General features: G+C 38.4%; 1 protein-coding gene across 1 annotated transcript in view; it reads left to right on the forward strand.

Moving 5' to 3' along the window:
• The window catches only part of LOC116879629 (putative uncharacterized protein ENSP00000383407), a 74,857-nt gene that overhangs the window by 21,868 nt on the left and 29,802 nt on the right, over positions 1-23,187 (forward strand). Inside the window, exons 3-6 of the mRNA XM_032877987.1 lie at positions 10,747-10,784; positions 13,580-13,617; positions 15,960-16,046; positions 21,064-21,143. Coding sequence (XP_032733878.1) covers positions 10,747-10,784; positions 13,580-13,617; positions 15,960-16,046; positions 21,064-21,143 — 243 coding nt within the window. The remainder of the gene's footprint in view (positions 1-10,746; positions 10,785-13,579; positions 13,618-15,959; positions 16,047-21,063; positions 21,144-23,187) is intronic.

Raw genomic sequence — 23,187 nt, forward strand, 5'->3', positions numbered from 1 at the left:
AGAAGTTATGTGTATACATATGTATGTGTGTATCTGTATTATGTTCAACTCTTGCTTTAATATTAGAATTTGATGTAACTAATAATGAATAATTAATTTAATGAGAAATAACAGCTATAAGTTTCTTGAATGTGTTCGGCATTGCGTAAGGATTTTATGAAGGCCAGGTCATTTAATCTTCAAAGTTAAGAAAGTCATAGACTCGGGCGCCTGGGTGGCTCAGTTGGTTAAGCGACTACCTTCAGCTCAGGTCATGATCCTGGAGTCCCGGAATCGAGTCCCGCATCAGGCTCCCAGCTCCATAGGGAGTCTGCGTCTCCCTCTGACCTTCTCCTTGCTCATGTTGTCTCTCACTGTCTCTCTCTCAAAAAAATAAATAAAATCTTAAAAAAAAAAAGTCATAGACTCCAACAAGATCCTGAAATCAGTAGTCATTGATGGTTAAATATTGAAGAGAAGGACCATTTATAATTCTTCTTTGCATCTAAAACAGTGTCTGATACATAGTACATGCTCAATAAATGTTTGTTGGAACAACTGTGAAGGTATGAATGAATGAATTATATAATTCTGAAAGAATATATTAGAATGAAAACATGACTAAGATTTAATCAAAGTAGAGCACTATATGCATGACCCTAGACAAGTCAATTTACCATTTGGGATCTCAGTTTACTCATCTGCAAATCAAAGGTCAGCTCTCTACAGTCTTTTTTGTTTTTTTTAAAGATTTTATTTATTTATTTGACAGACAGAGATCACATGTAGGCAGAGAGATAGGCAGAGAGAGAGGAGGAAGCAGGCTCCCCGCTGAGCAGAGAGCCTGATGTGGGGCTCGATCCCAGGACCCTGAGATCATGACCTGAGCCGAAGGCAGAGGCTTTAACCCACTGAGCCACCCAGGCGCCCCAGCTCTCTACAGTCTTAAAAGTTCACCATGAGATTTACATCATCACTTACTGCCAATCAATTTTCTCTGGTACCGAAACACCTTTCACATTTCCATTAGTTAAGGCAACAATAATCCCTGACGTATTCACTTCATTTTTCCTTTTTGACTTTGATTTGAAGGTAAGATTTAAGAACCAATAATGCAAGGAACAGACACATATTAGACTCAACCCCAAAGGACAGTCAACTCTAACCACTGCATGAGAACAGAAATGTAGCATTGGGTGTCCAAAATTTTTCCTAAGTGGTCTCTTCTCTTTCTTCATTTTGAATTTTTTTAAATTTGACCTAATACGACCTTGTTGCATAATTATGTGAAAATGCTTTACTCCTACAGCCCACTCTCATCTACTTGAATAATAATACATGTTAGACATATTCTTTAGTTTCTGCTGGCCCGTTTATAATAATCTGCCTACATTTCATTTTTTATTTTCCTAACAATGGCCAGGGGTAAAAATTAAATTAAGCCACAAACTCCCTAGTGAATGAAAGGTAAGACTAATGATTAGTGCTTGATTTAGGGGATAATGAAATGAAGGCTAACAGGAGCAAGTTTTGCCTGGTATTTATGGCAAGTGTCAAATTAATGGACTAGACAGAATCATTTCATTGACTCTCTGAAATGGTATCTTCTTTTTGGAGTTCAGAGTAACACACACACACACACACACACACACACACATATACATACAGATGTAGCTCTAAAAATAAAGCCGTATCTAGTCTTTCCTTGACTTGCCCCTCTAGGAATACAGGGTCTGAACTGTGAATACATAACAGTCTGCTTATGTAAGCAGAAGTCAGAAAGGAAAGCAGCTGCTTTGAGTCTGGTACAAGCAGTACTAAAAATTGCTTAACCAATTCAGTAGTAATCTACAACTAGGCAACACCCAAGGAACAGACGTATTATTAATTAAGTAGATGTTCCACTGTTTGAGTGTTCCCCTTTCCCCGTATAATCACACTTCAGACATACATTTAATGTGCTTGACTCTATCTACCATTTTGCAAGAAGCAGGTTGCCAGAGGAAAACTACATTACCTCTTATATCTTATTAGGGATTAAAAGAATTTTAACCCAAAATCTTTTTCTTTTTTTTTTTTATGTTTTATTTATTTAAGTAATCTCCATACCTATCACAGGGCTGGAACTCACAACCTTGAGATCACTATTCTTCATACTGAGCCAGCTAGGTATCCCTCAAAATCTTTTCAAAGTATCCATTACAAGAAAACTCTAACAAAAATCCCCAAACCAAAATGATTCATTACAAGTAAAAATTGGATAACCCGGAATCCTGTAAAACAGAACAGATAGTCCCTAGAGAATGTTGTGACAAGGTATGCCCTAAAAATAACCAACCTCTATCCCTGGTCATATGAAATTCCTTCAGTCTTGTTCCAGATGTCTCTTTACCCCAACCCAGAGCTAACTATATCTCTTTTACCACAATCAGCAACCTCACATATTTGACCAGTTTCGCGTGGGCTCAATACCTCCTTGTATTAACTTAGTCAGAGACTTCACCCAAGTGAAGCAGGAGACCATGCTTGAATAATCCCGCCTCTGTCCCAGACTAAAACACTTAGAACTCCATTGCGCACAAGTTGTGTGAGTCCTCTGGAATTAATCTCTTTGGTAGCATTTTTCGTCCAGCACAAAATAAACTTTCCCATGTAAAACAAAAACCAAAATAATGAATTACTAATATAATAAGTTAATTTAAAAGTAATGTGACTTGCATGATGGAAATACAAAAGGTATCTGATGTTTCCCATCTTTCACATTGCAAGCTGACCTTTTGTACTGGTTACCTCTAGACTAGGCACATCTTTCTCTGTACTCAAAACAGGTAGAAACTATTTTGAGGACTATGAGATTTGCAATCTGAAAAAAATTATCTACATTCATACAACAAATTCATCAGACACAAAACAGTGGATTATGATTATTAAGACATATTTGGCCCAGATTTGGAAGATTAGGTGAACATGGAACTTGCTCCTTCCCAGATAAATTCCAAATATATGTGAGAGGTAACTGTAAATAGAAAGATGGATGGCCATCCTCTTTACTGATGACTCTCACAAAGCTGGTGTGGTTGCTGATGGTGGTGAAAGGAACACAGTTGGCTTCCAGGCTGAGGTGTGGAGCCATCCAGACCAACACTGAAAGAATTTCATAAAAAGACCATGGATACAGATGGATTTTTTTTAAATTTATTTTTTATTTTTATTTTTTATAATCATATATTTTTATCCCCAGGGGTACAGGTCTGTGAATCACCAGGTTTACACACTTCACAGCACTCACCCCAGCACATACCCTCCCCAATGTCCATAACCCCACCCCCCTATTCCAACCTCCCTCCCCCCAGCAACCCTCAGTTTGTTTTGTGAGACTATGAGTCACTTATGATTTGTCTCCCTACCAATCCCATCTTGTTTCATTTATTCTTCTCCTACCCCTTTAACACCCCATGTTGCATCTCCACTTCCTCATATCAGGGAGATCATATGATAGTTGTCTTTCTCTGATTGACTTACTTCGCTAAGCATGATACCCTCTAGTTCCCCCCATGTCGTTGCAAATGGCAAGATTTCATTTCTTTTGATGGCTGCATAGTATTCCATTGTGTATATGTACCACCTCTTCTTTATCCATTCATCTGTTGATGGACATCTAGGTTCTTTCCATAGTTTGGCTATAGTAGACATTGCTGCTATAAATATTCGGGTGCACGTGCCCCTTCGGATCACTACGTTTGTATCTTTAGGGTAAATTCCCAGTAGTGCAATTGCTGGGTCATAGGGTAGTCCTATTTTCAATATTTTGAGGAACCTCCATGCTGTTTTCCACAGTGGATGCACCAGCTTGCATTCCCACCAGAGTAGGAGGGTTCCCCTTTCTCCACATCCTTGCCAGCATCTGTCATTTCCTGACTTGTTAATTTTAGCCATTCTGACCGGTGTGAGGTGATATCTCATTGTGGTTTTGATTTGTATTTCCCTGATGCCGAGTGATATGGAGCACTTTTTCATGTGTCTGTTGGCCATCTGGATGTCTTCTTTGCAGAAATGTCTGTTCATGTCCTCTGCCCATTTCTTGATTGGATTATTTGTTCTTTGGGTGTTGAGTTTGCTAAGTTCTTTATAGATTTTGGACACCAGCCCTTTATCTGATATGTCGTTTGCAAATATCTTCTCCCATTCTGTCAGTTGTCTTTTGGTTTTGTTAACTGTTTCCTTTGCTGTGCAAAAGCTTTTGATCTTGATAAAATCCCAATAGTTCATTTTTGCCCTTGCTTCCCTTGCCTTTGGCGATGTTCCTAGGAAGATGTTCCTGTGGCTGAGGTCGAAGAGGTTGCTGCCTGTGTTCTCCTCAAGGATTTTGATGGATTCCTTTCTCACATTGAGGTCCTTCATCCATTTTGAGTCTATTTTCATGTGTGGTGTAAGGAAATGATCCAATTTCATTTTTCTGCATGTGGCTGTCCAATTTTCCCAACACCATTTATTGAAGAGGCTGTCTTTTTTTCCATTGGACATTCTTTCCTACTTTGTCGAAGATTAGTTGACCATAGAGTTGAGGGTCTACTTCTGGGCTCCCTATTCTGTTCCTTTGATCTATGTGTCTGTTTTTGTGCCAGTACCATGCTGTCTTGATGATGACAGCTTTGTAATAGAGCTTGAAGTCTGGAATTGTGATGCTACCAACTTTGGCTTTCTTTTTCAATATTCCTTTGCCTATTCGAGGTCTTTTCTGGTTCCATATAAATTTTAGGATTATTTGTTCCATTGCTTTGAAATAAATGGGTGGTATTTTGATAGGAATTGCATTAAATGTGTAGATTGCTTTAGGTAGCATAGACATTTTCATAATATTTATTCTTCCAATCCAGGAGCATGGAACATTTTTCCATTTCTTTGTGTCTTCCTCAGTTTCTTTCATGAGTACTTTATAGTTTTCTGAGTATAGATTCTTAGCCTCTTCGGTTAGGTTTATTCCTAGGTATCTTATAGTTTTGGGTGCAATTGTAAATGGGATTGACTCCTTAATTTCTCTTTCTTCTGTCTTGTCGTTGGTGTAGAGAAATGTGACTGATTTCTGTGCATTGATTTTATATCCTGACACTTTACTGAATTCCTGTACAAGTTCTAGCAGTTTTGGAGTGGAGTCTTTTGGGTTTTCCACATATAGTATCACATCATCTGCGAAGAGTGAGAGTTTGACTTCTTCTTTGCTGATTTGGATGCCTTTAATTTCTTTTTGTTGTCTGATTGCTGAGGCTAGGACTTCTAGTACTATGTTGAATAGCAGTGGTGATAACGGACATTCCTGCCATGTTCCTGTCCTTAGCGGAAAAGCTTTCAGTTTTTCTCCATTGAGAATGATATTTGCGGTGGGTTTTTCATAGATGGCTTTGATAATATTGAGGTATGTGCCCTCTATCCCTACACTTTGAAGAGTTTTGATCAGGAAGGGATGCTGTACTTTTTGTCAAATGCTTTTTCAACATCTATGGAGAGTATCATATGGTTCTTGTTCTTTCTTTTATTAATGTATTGTGTCACATTGATTTGCAGATGTTGAACCAACCTTGCAGCCTTGGAATAAAACCCACTTGGTCGTGGTGAATAATCCTTTTAATGTACTGTTGAATCCTATTGGCTAGTATTTTGGTGAGAATTTTTGCATCTGTGTTCATCAAGGATATTGGTCTGTAGTTCTCTTTTTTGATGGGATCCTTGTCTGGTTTTGGGATCAAGGTGATGCTGGCCTCATAAAATGAGTTTGGAAGTTTTCCTTCCATTTCTATTTTTTGGAACAGTTTCAGGAGAATAGGAATTAGTTCTTCTTTAAATGTTTGGTAGAATTCCCCCAGGAAGCCATCTGGCCCTGGGCCTTTTTTTTGTTTGGAGATTTTTGATGACTGTTTCAATCTCCTTACTAGTTATGGGTCTGTTCAGGTTTTCTATTTCTTCCTGATTCAGTTGTGGTAGTTTATATGTCTCTAGGAATGCATCCATTTCTTCCAGATTGTCAAATTTGTTGGTGTAGAGTTGCTCATAGTGTGTTCTTATAATTGTCTGTATTTCTTTGGTGTTAGTTGTGATCTCTCCTCTTTCATTCATGATTTTATTTATTTGGGTCCTTTCTCTTTTCTTTTTGATAAGTCTGGCCAGGGGTTTATCAATCTTATTAATTCTTTCAAAGAACCAGCTCCTGTTTTCATTGATTTGCTCTGTTGTTTTTTTGGTTTCTATTTCATTGATTTCTGCTCTGATCTTTATGATTTCTCTTCTCCTGCTGGGTTTAGGGTTTCTTTCTTGTTCTTTCTCCAGCTCCTTTAGATGTAGGGTTAGGTTGTGTACCTGAGACCTTTCTTGTTTCTTGAGAAAGGCTTGTACCGCTATATATTTTCCTCTCAGGACTGCCTTTGTTGTGTCCCACAGATTTTGAACCGTTGTGTTTTCATTATCATTTGTTTCCATGAATTTTTTCAATTCTTCTTTAATTTCCTGGTTGACCCATTCATTCTTTAGAAGGATGCTGTTTAGTCTCCATGTATTTGGGTTCTTTCCAAATTTCCTCTTGTGATTGAGTTCTAGCTTCAGAGCATTGTGGTCTGAAAATATGCAGGGAATGATCCCAATCTTTTGATACTGGTTGAGACCTGATTTAGGACCCAGGATGTGATCTATTCTGGAGAATGCTCCATGTGCACTAGAGAAGAATGTGTATTCTGTTGCTTTGGGATGAAATGTTCTGAATATATCTGCAATGTCCATCTGGTCCAGTGTGTCATTTAAGGCCTTTATTTCCTTGTTGATCTTTTGCTTGGATGATCTGTCCATTTCAGTGAGGGGAGTGTTAAAGTCCCCTACTATTATTGAATTATTGTTGATGTGTTTCTTTGATTTTGTTATTAATTGGTTTATATAGTTGGCTGCTCCCACGTTAGGGGCATAGATATTGAAAATTGTTAGATCTTCTTGTTGGACAGCTCCTTTGAGTATGATATAGTGTCTTTCCTCATCTCTTATTATAGTCTTTGGCTTAAAATCTAATTGATCTGATATAAGGATTGCCACCCCTGATTTCTTCTGATGTCCATTAGCATGGTAAATTGTTTTCCACCCCCTCACTTTAAATCTGGAGATGTCTTTGGGTCTAAACTGAGTTTCTTGTAGGCAACATATAGATGGGTTTTGGGTTTTTTTTATCCATTCTGATACCCTGTGTCTTTTGAGTGGGGCATTTAGCCCATTAACATTCAGGGTAACTATTGGGAGATATGAATTTAGTGCCATTGTATTGCCTGTAAGGTGACTGTTACTGTATATTGTCTCTGTTCCTTTCTGATCTACTACTTTTAGGCTCTCTCTTTGCTTAGAGGACCCCTTTCAATATTTCCTGTAGAGCTGGTTTGGTGTTTGCAAATTCTTTCAGTTTTTGTTTGTCCTGGAAGCTTTTAATCTCTCCTTCTCTTTTCAATGATAGCCTAGCTGGATATAGTATTCTTGGCTGCATGTTTCTCTCGTTTAGTGCTCTGAATATATCATGCCAGCTCTTTCTGGCCTGCTAAGTCTCTGTGGATAAGTCTGCTGCCAATCTAATATTTTTACCATTGTATGTTACAGACTTCTTTTCCCGGGCTGCTTTCAGGATTTTCTCTTTGTCACTAAGACTTGTAAATTTGACTATTAGGTGACGGGGTGTGGACCTATTATTGATTTTGAGGGGAGTTCTCTGAACCTCCTGGATTTTGATGCTTGTTCCCTTTGCCATATTGGGGAAATTCTCTCCAATAATTCTCTCCAATATACCTTCTGCTCCCCTCTCTCTTTCTTCTTCTTCTGGAATCCCAATTATTCTAATGTTGTTTCGTCTTATGGTGTCACTTATCTCTCGAATTCTGCCCTCGTGGTCCAGTAGCTGTTTGTCCCTCTTTTGCTCAGCATCTTTATTCTCTGTCATTTGGTCTTCTATATCGCTAATTCTTTCTTCTGCCTCATTTATCCTAGCCGTGAGAGCCTCCATTTTTGATTGCACCTTATTGATAGCTTTTTTGATTTCAACTTGGTTAGATTTTAGTTCTTTTATTTCTCCAGAAAGGGCTTTTATATCTCCCGAGAGGGTTTTCTCTAATATCTTCCATGCCTTTATCGAGCCCGGCTAGAACCTTGAGAATCGTCATTCTGAACTCTAGATCTAACATATTACCAACGTCTGTGTTGATTAGGTACCTAGCCTTTGGTACTGCCTCTTGTTCTTTTTTTTGTGGTGAATTTTTCCGTCTTGTCATTTTGTCCAGATAGGAGTATATGAAGGAGCAAGTAAAATACTAAAAGAGTGGCAAAGACCCCAGGAAAATACGCTTTACCCAAATCAGAAGAGATCCTAAATCATGGGGGGGAGAAAGGGGATAAAAAGAGATTCGGAAAAAAAAAAAAGAAAGGAAACAATTAAAAAAAGGAAATGAATAGAGAAAAAATATAAAAAAGAAAAAAAATACATATATATATTAGATAAACTAGTTAAAAAACGTTAAAAAAGAAAAGCGTAAAAGTTAAAAAAAATTTAGCAGAAGAAGAAAAAAAAATTGAAAAAGAAGGAAAAAAAAATTAAATTACCTGCCAGACTAAAGAATCATGGGGAGAAAGCCATGAGTTCCGTGCTTTGCTTTCTCCTCCTCTGGAATTCCGCTGCTTTCCTTGGTATTGAAACTGCACTCCTTGGTAGGTGAACTTGGTCCTGGCTGGATTTCTCGTTGATCTTCTCGGGGAGGGGCCTGTTGTAGTGATTCTCAAGTGTCTTTGCCCCAGGCGGAGTTGCACCGCCCTTACCAGGGTCGGGCTGAGTAATCCGCTCGGGTTTGCTTTCGGGAGCTTTTGTTCCCTGAGCGCTTTCCGTAGAGTCCGGAGGACGGGAATGAAGATGGCGGCCTCCCAGTCTCCGGCCCGGAGGAGCCGAGAGCCTGGGGCCCCACTCCTCAGTGCGCCCTCAGAGAACAGCGCCCAATTACTCCCATCACCCTGGCCTCTGGCCGCGCTCCAAGCTGACCGAGCCTGCGACCGGTTCAAGGTAACCCCGAGCTGAGAGTCACTCTTCGGCTCTGTCTCTGTAGCCGGCTTCCCCGCTCTAATACTTGTAAGCTCTGGGACACTCAGACACCCCCGATTCTTCTGTGACCCTGTGGGACCTGAGGCCACGCTGACCCCGCGTGCGCTTCACCCCGGTTAAGCCTCTGGAGCGATGTCCCTCAGCAGAACAGACTTTTAAAAGTCCTGATTTTGTGCTCCGTTGCTCCGCCGCTTGCCGGGAGCCGGCCCCTCCCCCCGCGGTCTATCTTCCCGTCGCTTTGGATTCACTTCTCCGCCAGTCCTACCTTTCAGAAAGTGGTTGATTTTCTGTTTCCAAAATTGCTGTTCTTCTTCTCTTTCATCTCTCGTTGGATTGTGGGTGTTTGCAATCTTTAGATAAGCAATCTAGCTGATCTCCTGCTACCTGAAGTAGTCTCAGCTGCTACTTCTCTGCCATCTTGACTCCTCCCCCAGATGGATTATTTTTAGGACACATGATGACAAAGCATAGAGAATTGAAGGAGTGGTCAGTCTGACCATTAGCCCCTCAAAGGTCTGTTGATATCCCACCTCACCTCAGGGTTTGGTTCATGACTCCCAATTATCTACCCTCACTCCCCTTGTTTCCTACTAGACTTTGTCCTTTGGATGACTCAGGCATTTTAACTTGGCAAAACCTGTTCCTCAAGTTCAGGAATGGAATGTTTCAGCATCTGGAATTTTCAGTGACACTGTACTCAACAGTGACACTCTACTCAACAGCTGGAAATAGGCAATTTAAATTGTCCTTGAGAGTTAAATCTTGACAGAAATACAATAAATATGGGTTACTCTGTAGGGGACACATTATGGTGGATTTGGCAGTGCTCCGACAGATACTGTCAGCCACTGGAATAATAAAAACAATTTTCCTTTTACTGATTTTTCATTCACTACTCTTCCCCACTTTTGCATTTCTGTTTTTCCCACAAATTCCTACCATACCAATCAAACCTCTCTACAGTAGGGTCTGTTGTCTATGATGTAGTAGATGTTCAGAAAACAATTGAACATCAAAAACATAAATAGTTTTGAATGAAGGAGAAGATGAATGATAACAAGAAAATCTGAAGGGTTCTTAAAAGTGCCTAGGAGCAGTTTAAGCTCTTTCAAGGATGGTGAAAGACATGGCGACATCATCTTCCCCGAAAAGTGTAAGGGATTTTATACAACGTTCAGTTGCTCTGATGAGAAAGACCAGATGAATCACAGGTGTATTTTTACACACTCAGGGTATTGTGATAGATTGAACTTTCTCAAAGGAAAGTACTATGTGATATAATTAGCATACTCTAGTGCATATCTCTGCCCTTGGTGTTGGTGGGTTGATGAGGAATGGAAACTTTGAGGTTATGAGGATTTAATTGCATGTTTTTATTTAAAACACTTGTGTTATTAACTGATCAGGGCTTAGAATAAGGAATAAACCCTAGTTAATAAAGGAAGCACTCTACACCTCTCAAAGTTAAAAAGAGAGAGAAAAAAAAAAAACTTGAACTGAGATTCTATGATATAGTACCAAAATACAGGGAGGAAACACCAGTCACCTTCCTGGGAAAGGGCAAAATGAACTACATTTAGATTATCCTCGAAGATGAACCATTCTTGAATTCTCCTTCTGATTTCTTGGAATGGTATTATTTTATTTTGTATTTTGTTTTCCAGGAAGTTTCTAACTTTGAGAATGCACAACCAAAAAGAAAGTAAGTTAAGTTCACTTTGTAAGTTTTATGTTCTGTTAGTTCTATCATGTTGAATGTAATATTTTGGTGGTTTTCCTATCAAAGTGCTTTTTAAAAAATTGTCATGTACAAATCTAGATATGTTTTACTCTGCTACCATTTATCTATTTATGCTGATGCATAGGAAACCTGTTTTGTGACATTTCTGTCCACAGAGAGGTGAAAATTGAATTTCCAGAAGAAGAAACATGTGTTCAGACTAGGCTCAGATTAAAGTGGGAGCCTTCTCAAAAACATGCTTCTATCAGTGATCTATTAATCTTCTGAAGGGTTCTGCTAATCCAAATAAAAATGTGTTTGTAAAGAGATTTGGGTTATTTAGGTCAGGCTTGGCTTTACATTCAGCACATCAAGCTGCCAGAGGATGTGGTACACACGTGTTGCATAAGGTAATGGGATTTTAACTAATAAGCGGGAAATACATAGGGGCCGGAAGTTGGTTTATGGGGAAATTTCCAGATTGGTTGCTGATGATATGGAATAGCTTCCTTGCACTTTGAATGCTCTGAGACCAAACTGTTCCTTTGTGGAATTCTGTCTGGATGGAGTCTTTCCGGAGGGTCTTGCTCTCCTGCCCCCAAGACACTCTGAGCTTTTACATAGTTGTTTTCCTTACCTGTTCAAAGCTTTGTCCCAGTAAGGATATAAAACACACCCATAGGAAGTAGGTAATTGGATTAACAGCTTAGAGCACCTGGCAGACCAGGGAAGTTGTCTTTTAGCTACAGTTAACTATTTAAATTACAACGGTAGCATTTTAAGCCTGAGCAGGAGTAAAGAAGGGGGTTTTTTGGCACAGCTCATCTCCATCTGAAAAACTGCGATGCCTATGCCGGGTCTCCCTCCAGCCACGGATAAGGAATCACCGATTCCAAATAAAATCCTTAAATGAAATGACAGCTATTGGCTTATGATTGATGCGTCTATCAATCAGAGGATATCAAAACATGGACAGGAAAAAGGGGAATGGATGAGAGGGAAAGTACCTGATGCCAACTAATTAGGATTTTTCAAAACCAGTGAATGTGCTCTTCCGATTGTGACCAATTAAAATAAAATCGAAGACTTTCCAGTTCCTTAATTCCCTTGTCCACCACTCCCCTGAAGGGATAACATCTCATGCTGTTCTCCTCCCCCTCACCTTACAATACTATAAATGGTTCTTTGGGAACACTAACTCTGCCAAGAGGTGTCCTAAGCATTTGTATTAACAAATAAAAATAAGAAAATAAAATAAAATAAAAGTAAAATAAAATAAAATAAAATAAAAAATAAATAAAAGTAAAATAAAGACAAAAATTATATATACAGACTTTTTTTCTTACAAACCTGAGCTTAAGGGAAAGTGAACACAGCACTAATTTAATGATGACCAAGAATATAAATAGTGGAAAACGCTCAAGCTACCCCAAAGTTAATCATAGGTACAGGACACGTGTGTGTTCACCCAGCGCGTAAAATAATTAACATGATCGAGTCAGCACAGTCTTATTCTCTGTTTCTGTTTTGGACATTTTATTATGGGAATTTTCAATTATACACAATGGAGGAGATAATGAACTCACATCACCAAGCTTGAACAAGTGTCAACCTATAGTCAGTCTTATTTTATTTCTACCCATTGACACCCTAGTGCTCCAACCTCCACAATTTTTTTAAAGCAGATACCAGACACATAATTTTGTATTTGGATATATATTGCTGAAAGGTAAGCATATATATATATACGTATATATATATGTATTCACACACACACACACACACACACACACAGTGCCGCCACTGCAGTAGAATAAAATAAGAAAAATTGTATAATATGACCAAATATATAGTCACTGTTAAAATTTTTCTGAGAGCCTCAAGTGCTTTTTTTATTTTTAAAAAGTTAATTTAAATCATGATCCAATCAGGATCATCGCAGTGCATGTCTCTTAATTCATAGGTCCTTCTCCATGGATTGCTTGAAGAAACTGGATTGTTTGTTCTGAGGAATTTTCCACTTTTTAACCTTGCTGATTTCATCATTGTGGTATTTAAAAAAAGAAAAACAAAAAACATGTTCTTCTATCCTGTATGTTTCCTGTAACTTCTTTAGGTAGATCTCTGGGCTTGATAGTGTTCAAGTTTGATATGTGATATATTTTAAAAGTAGGTTATCAGTGACTGTAGGCTTCCTGCTGCATTACTTTGGAAGCCCATATGTTTGGTTGTCTGTAGTTTTATGACTGTGAACGTGCTTGGTGAGTTCAGATGGTATCAGGCTGAGCCATCAACACAAAGTTGCCCTTTTAGCCTTTCAATGAAGAGTTTCAACAGCAACTGTTGATTATTGGCCAGATCCATTGTTTCATTAGGGATATTACATGATTACATTTAGTCCTCCTTTCTGTATTTATTGAATGAAATTATTTCAAAAAGAGCTTTTCCACATTAACTATTTATTTGATTATCTCGAGATACAATCATGTCAAAGTGGCCCACTTGTGTGTGTGTGTGAGTTTTATGAATGTTGCATGGAAATTTTTCCAAACTGCATGGAAATTTCCAGGCCAAGATTATACTTATATTAACTGTGCTTAGGAAAATTCAGGGCTATATATAGACCTTAGTTAGGGGTAGAATGTATTTCTGCTCTCAAACGTAGTGCAAGCATGTCTAAGTAATCTAATTTCTGCTTGATTAAAAATATTATTAGTAAATAATATGTGCTTAGTGGGTAAGGTGTAGACTTAAATATGTTTCTTTTATTCTTCTAGGTCAATCCGGAGATCTGTGTCTGAAAACGAAGGATTTGGTTAGTAATTTAGAGGATGACTCATGCAGATAACCTGTTCTGTTTCTCTAAAAGTTCTTTTCCTCTGCCGCTTCCATAGAGCAACAATAAGTGATTAATGAAATCAAATTGAGTTGTCTTTGAATTCTACAGAAGAAATTTTTTTAAAAGGGAGGTGGTTCCATTCTAATTGTAAATGGCTAAGACAAAGAAATCATTGATTTATTCAGAATAATTTCCTTTTACATTAAAAATATAATTCTCTTTGATGGTTTATTGGCTGATTATCTTCCGGCTTCTCAACGTTAGCTTGGCTGACCATGGTCAAGGTGACCTCTTCCGTATCTTTTCAGATATATGAATCTAGGAGTGAATAAAAAGAAATAAAAAATATATTACAAAAGACTCTTCCACAGCATTTCAAACATCAGACCTTTTCTTTAGTTTCTGTGGTCATAGTTTTTGTAGTTACAATAAAGCCTTGATGTTTATTTAATTCTGAAGTAAATATCTAATTCTATTAATTACTTTTAGAAAGCTAACGGATAACATCTCTCCTTTTCTTTCAGAATATAGTTCACTAATTATAAAGTAGTCACAGTGGCAAAACATCTGGATTAGGGGCGCCTGGGTGGCTTAGTTGGTTTAGTGCCTTCCTTCAGCTCGGGTCATGATCCCAGGGTCCTGGGATTGAACCCCAAGTCAGGCTTCCTGCTCGGCAGAGAGCCTGCTTCTCCCTCTCCTCCCCACTCATGTTCTCTGTCACTATCTTTGACTCTCTCGCAAATAAATAAATAAATAAAATCTTTTTAAATATCTGGATTATTCAGGCAATACTTTATTTTTTTAAAGATTTTGTTTATTGGGTCATGGGTGGCTCAGTGGGTTAAAGCCTCTGCCTTCAGCTCAGGTCATGATCTCAGAGTCCTGGGATCGAGCCCCGCATCTGGCTCTCTGCTCGGCGGGGAGCCTGCTTCCCCCTCTGCCTCTCTGCCTACTTGTGATCTCTGTGAAATAAATGAAATCTTAAAAAAAAAAAAAAAAATATTTATTTATTTGAGAGAGAGCAGCAAGGGGCAGAGGCAGAGGGAGAAGCAGGCTCCCTGCTGAGCGGGGACCACCCCCCCTCACTGATGTGGGGCTTGATTCCAGGACCCCGAGATCATGACCTGAACTGAAGGCAAATGCTTAACCAACTGAACCACCAAGGAGCCCAGGCAATAATTTCTTTTTAGTGAAGCCTGTTAAATTTGTGGGTGCCCTTTCTCTCTGGTAGAGTCTAGGAGTTGGATGCTCAGACTCCTGTTCCCGTCTTTTCAAAATCCAGTCTCCTAGGTAGGATCTGAAAAGCTCATTCAGACCCAGGTGATGGTCATCAATGGATGCATCTTCAAGAGTGTCTGCATCTTAGTGAGGTCAGTTACTCTTCAGAGAGCAGCATCCACAGAGGCTGTGTCCTAGCTCACTAGTCAAGGCCCTGTGGGCAAGTAGTTCTTAAATATTTTGCATATCAGCCCTGATTTAAATAATGCATAATCTTAAGTAAAAGGAAGTAAGTCAAAGTTTTATTTTCCATCAGATTTCTTCTCATAGCCTGCTATGCAGTTTGTACACACAAGGCTATAGCTGTTTCCTTCCTAACATAATTCTTGATGCTCGATTCCCTTCCTGTAGTCAAACAGGAGAGTAAACAGTGACCTTAAAAACAACACAGACGTGCTGACTTTGTTTCCCTGTGACGCTTTGGGTGTATTATCTCAAATTTGCCTTATCAGTATGATGACAGGACGTGTGGAATGATCATCTTTGGTAAAAAGACGAGAAGGGATTCTAATTCATCATGTTAGCACATTTTAGTTCTTCACCGCACTTCCAGGCCCTGCTCTAGGTGGTGGGAGGACAGGGCCGAGCAAGTAAGTCATTGTTCTTCCACTCAAGATTTGAGAGTTTCTTGAAACCATTGCAGTTCGGTGTTCTCTCCACACACTTGATCATTTTGTTAAAAATGATGAAGAATGCGGAGGGTGGGGAGACTTGAACTAAGCATGAAAACCTAAATGTTAATTCAGGAAAAATCCTTCCAAGAATAATGTAATCACAGACTATCAACAGGTATTTCAATAACAGCAGCATCCTACCGCGTATGCTGGGTGCTTATGTAGTTTATGGAAAGACATGGGGGCCCGCAGGACACTTGGGGGTTGTCTGTCAGGCACTAGAACTCTCTAGGATGGACCACAGAGCTCTCCTGTCTCTTACCACGTTACAACTGTGTGCTTATCTTGTTTTGATTTCATACTTCCTACACTTACTGGACAGATGTTACTGTGAATTCTGCTAACCAATCCTCTGCTTTATTTTAGAAAGGAAAACAGTGAGTGACACAATCTGGCAGGAACCCCGCAAGCCTGAGAATGATTCCCACATCAGAAGACTCTGTCAGCTAAAAGGTAATTGCTAAATTCAGTTCAGCTGACTTTGCATTTTCCCAAAGTAGCTTAAAGGGCAGGAAAGAAAAATTTACATCTTTCCCTATTAAAATAAGCAGGGCATTGTGGTCTACTTAAAAAAGGAAAAACAACTAGAATAGGAGATATATATTATTAATAGGATATATACGTGTGTCTGGGTGTGTATAGATACTCATAGACATATAGAAAGGAAGTAGAATCTAATTAGGTTGACTGTTGAAGCAAAGAATCAATTGCAAATAATATTTTAAAGTCTTTAATGTCTATAATAATTTTAAAATGTATTACAAATCAGCCCATAGAAAAACCCTCTAAAATAACATTAATATATTAATAGTTGTTAAAACATTTACATTTTCCTTACAAATATGGAAGAGTAACCTTGATTATTAATACAAAATTATATCATTTCATAATTTTAAAATTCCCAAGAAGAGAAAATTAGCAGCCAGGTGTAGTAAAATGTATTAATAATAAATGACTTCAAAATTAAAATTATTTAACTTTGGGAAGGTAATGAATAAAACAAAAAGTCTTCAGAGTTCACAAACATGAACAACAGCATAAAAAGTTGCTTGGTATTCTCCCTCTAATGTTACCAGAACAACAATAATTATGTTAGTTATTGATTATTTAAGAGTTTCTAATTTTTAATTAAATATATTTTTTAATATCCTGGGACAAAGGGAATTATAGTGCATCTTTATCATTAGTTTAGTGATTTGATTATATAATCTGTCCAAATTTTACCTTTTAAGAGTCCTCTTAGATTTACATAGTAATTATTTATGAAAATAATTTATTTTGCAGTATTTCTGTTTTATTCAAGATTATGTAACATTTGGGGAAATAATTTTAATTGAATTTTTAAATAGTTATACTTTTTTCTATATAAATAAATAGATGAAACATTTTGGAATTTAGGTATTTTCTTTAATCACAACATAGGAAATGTCTTAAGATCATGTTGCAATTGGACTGTATCTTTATCTCGTGGATGCCAGCTATGTTCACTCACAGACTCTACAGATTAGTCAGACGTTCATCCACATAATCTATCCTCCGCCCCTTTAATAAATACATGTGATTTTTAGCTTATTGTATATTGATCTATGGATCAAGAAGTTATAACTGTACTGTAGATTATTTTGTCATAAATTTTACCATTTCGTAATAATTCAGTTTGCTATTTTTTTTGCAAATAATTTTCTCCGTTTTTTGTTTTTTTTTTTTAAATTTAGGAGTCATAGGCAGGTAATTCTATTATAGCGAAAAATCTTGGCTTTATAGTATGGTGTTTCTGATTAGAGATGTGCTTTTGTTAGAGAAAAAAAAATGCAAGCCTTTAACAGAAACCTTCTCAGCTTTGGTTACTTCTGCATCTTAAGCTACCATATAACCGCACGCCCGCGCACGTGTGTGTGTGTGTGTGTGTGTGTGTGTGTGTGTCTAAAAGTTCGGCTGGCATTTCAGCAGTAGCAGCTGAGTCACAGGACATTTCCTAGGGATTAATGCTGTGCAAGGAAGAGTTGATGGCCCGAGACCAAGGCCATCCATGCCACTGTAAATTAAGGGAGAAATTCAGTGGGGAAGGGAGGGCCACAAGTTGTGGACTTGAATTTTATGGGTGGAGGAGCTTCATTTGGAAAGCTCAGAGTATTTCTAGGCAATTAGTGCCCTACCCATCAACCCACAATATTTCTTTCTCATTTTTAAACACTACTTTTCAACTGTTAATTGCATAATTACTGAAGAGAGGTTTACTGTGTCTGAGGATAGGCAGTCTGTCAAGTTTAGGGAGAGGAAGACCGGAGGGTGCCTTGTTGCTATCACAAGAGCCCATTATTTTATTGAACACATATGATGAAATTCTGAAGGCAGCCTCAATAAAATAGAAGAAAATATACAGGAAATTAAATGGTAGGAGTGGCACTAACTCCTACGGAATCTGTTACTAACTCCAAGACCAAAGGGGGAAAAAAGGCCATTTCTCTCCATTTCAGTTTCAATTTCAAAAAGGTGTTTGTTGATGACACATATTAACAACGTTTCAGGCCTAAAGAATATTGGGGCCTGATGAAAGAAATGTCCACAGGTTATGTTTAGCAAGAATTTGTGCCTGGTGTTTGAATCTATAGATATTCATGTAGCTCAAGAATATGACTGTGTTATGTCAGTTAAGACAAAATTTACCAGAATACATTGAGTGCCAGAAGCATAATATTTTTAGTTTATCTAGTCCATTTCCTTCTTCTAAGAAGAGTTTTATCGAAGCCTCCATCTGTGCTGTTAAAAGAGACTACATCTGCAAAATAAATGCAAAATAAATTAAGTGCTCAGGACTTTATGACTAAAGCACTGGCATAGTTTAGGTATCAAGGAAAATTAATCTGTAATTCATATCAATTGTATTTTCAGCATCATCAAAGGCAGAATAGTAATAATATTCATTAGAGTAAATCAAGATCAATTTTAAAATTTTAAATTTATGATTTTAAAATTGATTTTGGCCTTAATTTTATGAAGAAACTAAATCAAGCTTGAAAAGAACAAACTTTGAAATCTGTGAATTGGAGTTTAGAACTTAAAAAGTAATAAAAAGGAAACAACATATTTAGAGATTTTTCAAACAGTGGGACTATGACAGACTATTCCATAAAACAGAAAATAGGCAAAAAAATAATAATAAAACTTGGCCTGTTAGTAAAGGAAGTAAAGGGCTGGATAAGATCAGGAAACATGGTTAGTATTGAGGGGAATATTAATTTCACCCATATTGCTGTCAAATTATTTTAAAAATAAATACTCCTTACGTATGATTTTGATGAGATTCATTACCAAAAATCTTATTATAGGAGGGATGTTACTAGGAGCTTCCGGTTTCACATTTGAATTGCCATTGGTTTGAAACCTTCTTTCCTGAATTCTAGTCAATATTATTATTTGGCCCGCCTTTTCGGAGTATGCATGTAAACATTCTGGCTTGATTTTTCCAGACCTTATTAATTCTCTTCTTTTTTGGCTTGATACCCTCACTTTCAGGATGGCAAATAGATAAAGCCACAAATGTATTTGCTATTCTGTTTAATTTTCAGGGACCACCAATTAATTTAAAAATTGTTTCCCAAGACCATGTAATTTAACTTTGGTTAGACTGGATCACATGAAGGAGTGACAGAGAAAAGCCCTATTTCGCACCTGAACATCCATTTATCACCTGGGAAGAAACTCCCTGAGCACAGGCTGCTGTAAGCAGGCCTCTTGCTTCCAAGAAGGACTTTTCTGAATCGAGTGACGAGAACACTCAGCACCTTCGTGTTTTGGACAAATGAGTCTCCCTTCAGTTCCTTAGTGGAGTTCTTCCTAGGGTTATAGTTTCCTGAGTGTGGTTAGGACTATCTTCATTAGAATCACCTGGAAGCTGATTAGAATTATTAGATTATTAGATTATTTTGCTTTTTTACCTCATCTCATTTCTTCCCCACATCTGCACTCGAGGGGCAGTTGGAGTCTGAATGTGTACGTCGGATGTGCATTCCTACGTATGCGGTCATCTGTGACTCACTTAAGTAGTTTCTGCATGTTCTCATGATCTTGTTGCTGCAAAAAAGCCACCCCCAAATTTAATGGCATCAAACAGCATTGTATTAGGCTCGTGGATTTTGTGGGCCAGGAATTCATTCAGGGCAGGGCTTCATGATATCTGAGGCCTTTTATGGAAAGACTCGAATGACTGGGGAGGACTTAAATATTTGTTGGCTTGAATCAATCATCTAGAGACTTTTTCGCTTATATATTTGGCACCTGTTCTGGGATCACGTGCAGGCTGGGCTCAGTGGAGACTTCCAGTATGTGGCCTCTCCAGGTGATGTAAGCCCCACCCTGGACAAGGCCTGGATTGCAAGAGGGAGGGACACAAGAGAGGGAGCTTCACGCACCACAGGAGGAAGTGTCTGGAGAGTGAGCATCCCTAATGAACAAGGCAGAAGCTGTAAGGCTTCTTCTGACCTAGTCTTAGGAGGGGGGGACGGGTCACAAAGCATCATTTCCACTGCATTGTCCTGTGATAAGTGAGTTACTAAGTTACTAAGTTCAGTTGAATTAGAGGAGAATCTGTTTCTTTCTTTTTTTTTTTTTTTAAGATTTTATTTATTTATTTGACAGAGAGAGATCACAAGTAGGCAGAGAGGCAGGCAGAGAGAGAGGGAGAGAGAGAGAGGGAAGCAGGCTCCCTGCCAAGCAGAGAGCCCGATGCAGGACTCGATCTCAGTACCCCTGAGACCATAACCTGAGCCGAAGTCAGGGGCTTAACCCACTGAGCCACCCAGGCACCCTGAACTCTGTTTCTTGATGGAGACATACCAAGTTCACATTGTGGAATATGTGGTGTGAGGGATATTTCTGTGGCCATCAATGGAAAGTACAGCTGCATATTGCCTAATTCAACTATTGCAACTTCGTTACTACTTAGGACCAAATTGCTTCTGTTTTCTAAATATTCTCTTGTAGGGCAATATTTGGGAGATTGCAAATAAATAAAAATGTGTAAGACCACAAAACAAAGAGCTAATCTTCATAAAATACCATTTTTCTGATGTCTCTTCCTTAGTTCAAGACCCTCGAACGTCCTCCTTTTTCTACAGCAGAGGCCACAAACTGGTAACTGTGTAACTGAATTTAGTAGGTAGTATGCTACTCTTTTATTACTGAGAGGGAAACTGAGTCCCAGAGAGGTTCCATGCTTGCTCAGATACCCAGCTGGCCAGTGGCATTCTTCATTTTTTCTTTGTTAAATTTGTTAATTTGTTAAATTTGTATTTTATTTTGACCCGTTTCTTGTGAGAATAAGATATCTTTAAGAAAATAAAGATTTATGATCTAGGCAATATAGTGCTGTAATAGACTAACGAAAAGAATAAAGAGTATTAAATTGCACTTAAACTTCTTAAGTCCTGTAATTTCTGATAATCTGCATAACATTTATCTCTTTTCATAGATCTAAATGAAGATGATTTTCTTTTGAGTAATAACATGCATACTTTTCAAGGAAAAAAACCACAAGGCATTTCCTGTCAGGTAATGTGAATAATCAACATTTGGCATGTGTTTTGTGAAAATCATCTTGTTACTGAGCTCTATAGTATTCTAGATGCTGTGTACAATACTTCGCCTCGTAGCTATTTTGTATTTAGACATTGTAGGCTGTTTTTGTAATTGATATGCTTATATCTCTGAGAATTGGAATATAAATGAAAAAAATCAAATGATGACTTGCGTTAATAAACCATTTGATTATGCAAAACATTATGCTCTACAGCCTTTTGATAAGTAACTCTGAGCCTATTAAATTAATGTACTGGGATTTTCTCTGACAAGACCCATGTTAAGTGCTTAGAACTATCTGGTAACCTTCAGTGAGGGGCACGTCCCTCATGTTTTTATGTTTGATATAAAAACATATACTATTATTCCTGACATATCCCTTATAAATTGCATTAATTAGCCCAGGAGTTCAGGCAATTAAGAATGTCTGAACCTTGGGCCTCCCTCATAATAATAACATAACATTAATTAACAGCCCAATAGTTGCTCTTCACCTTGTAACAGAAAACAGTATATGAGCCAATCGGGCCAACTCAAGCATCACACTGATTTTTGATATTTTTCCGGCAGCCCATCGTGTTCTCTTTCATCATTCTGATAGTTTTATTACGAAATTTAGAACCAGCCTTCCTCGGTGCAGTAGATTGATCCGTTGGAAGACAGGATACAGCGTCTGAATCGGGAGGGACTGATTTGGTGAGGAAAGGAAGCTCGCCTTCCTAAATCCAGCCTGATTTCTGAGGCTGTCGGAGGCCTTCTAACGGGTTAGACAGTGGACCGTAACTTGTGATCAGCCATAGTGTCTCCTGGCTGTTCCGATGCTGCTGGGGTGATAGTAGTGAGCTCCTGAGGGGGGCTGCCCCAAATTGCCTGAGTGCCTTCAACCGGCATGGTGTCCCACAGTGTGTGGTGGAGAGTTCTGGAAACACACAGAGCTCTGAATCTTAGTACCTTTGTGATTTGGGGCAATTTACATAATTTCTCTCTGCCTCAGTTTTCATGATCTGTAGAGTCAGGCTATAAAGAACATTCATCTCCTGGCTTAATCAGGAGGTCTAAGTGAGGTACTTTATTAAAGCACTTCCCTTCATGGCTAGCATTTAGGAGATGCTTAAAAAATTCTATTGTGGTTGTCCCTGAGGCTCCTCTCTTCTCTTCTCCCTCCCTCTCCTCCTTTTCTTACTCTTTGCAAAGGGCTTCAAGACACTTTGACCAGCACAGCTGGCAGATTATTTCTAAAATCTGCAGTCTCATTCTCCTAAATTTAGATGAGGCCTCAGATATAGTATCTAAGTGAAACATTGTCTGATAGCCAGGAAATAAATGAAGGCTGATTTACAGTAAGAGCTCCCCAGACATGTGTTGTGCCAAGAGAAGTCCTTCTTTAGGTTTTTAGAAGAAAAATAGAACCATCTCTGAGAATGAAGAAAATGATGTAAAAACTTCTTAGCAGAAAAGGGTTAGGGCACCTGGGTGGCTCAGTGGGTTAAGCCTCTGCCTTCGGCTCAGGTCATAATCTCAGGGTCCTGGGATCAAACCCGCATTGAGCTCTCTGCTCAGCAGGGAGCCTTTTTCCCCCTGCCCTCTCTGCCGTGATCTCTCTCTCTGTGTCAAATAAATAAATAAAATCTTTTTTTTTTTTTTAAAGGGGGGTTAAAGGTAAATCTTTACTACACCAGTTGTTCTGGCATTTTCATTGGCTGAGAAATGATCCTTCTAGAATAGTAACCATCCACTAGTACTGTGTAGTTTATCACTAAAGATCAGTTGAGGGAATTCATAAGCAATGACAGACAAGCTGGAGATATCTAATCTGGAAATTTTCATTTGGGAGTAGAGGTTGGTCTTGTGTATCTTTAATATCTCTCTTCTCATTCATGATGGGCATTCAGTTGAATTTAACTAATTAAAAAACACTTTTTCTGGTGTGCCTCGGTGGCTCAGTTGGGAAAACGTCTGCCTTCAGCTCAGGTCATGATCTCAGGGTCATGGGATCGAGTCCCACATCAGGCTCTCT

Source organism: Lontra canadensis, unplaced genomic scaffold (assembly GCF_010015895.1).
Source record: "Lontra canadensis isolate GAN:19392208 unplaced genomic scaffold, GSC_riverotter_1.0 scaffold62, whole genome shotgun sequence".
Classification (NCBI taxonomy): Eukaryota; Metazoa; Chordata; class Mammalia; order Carnivora; family Mustelidae; genus Lontra; species Lontra canadensis.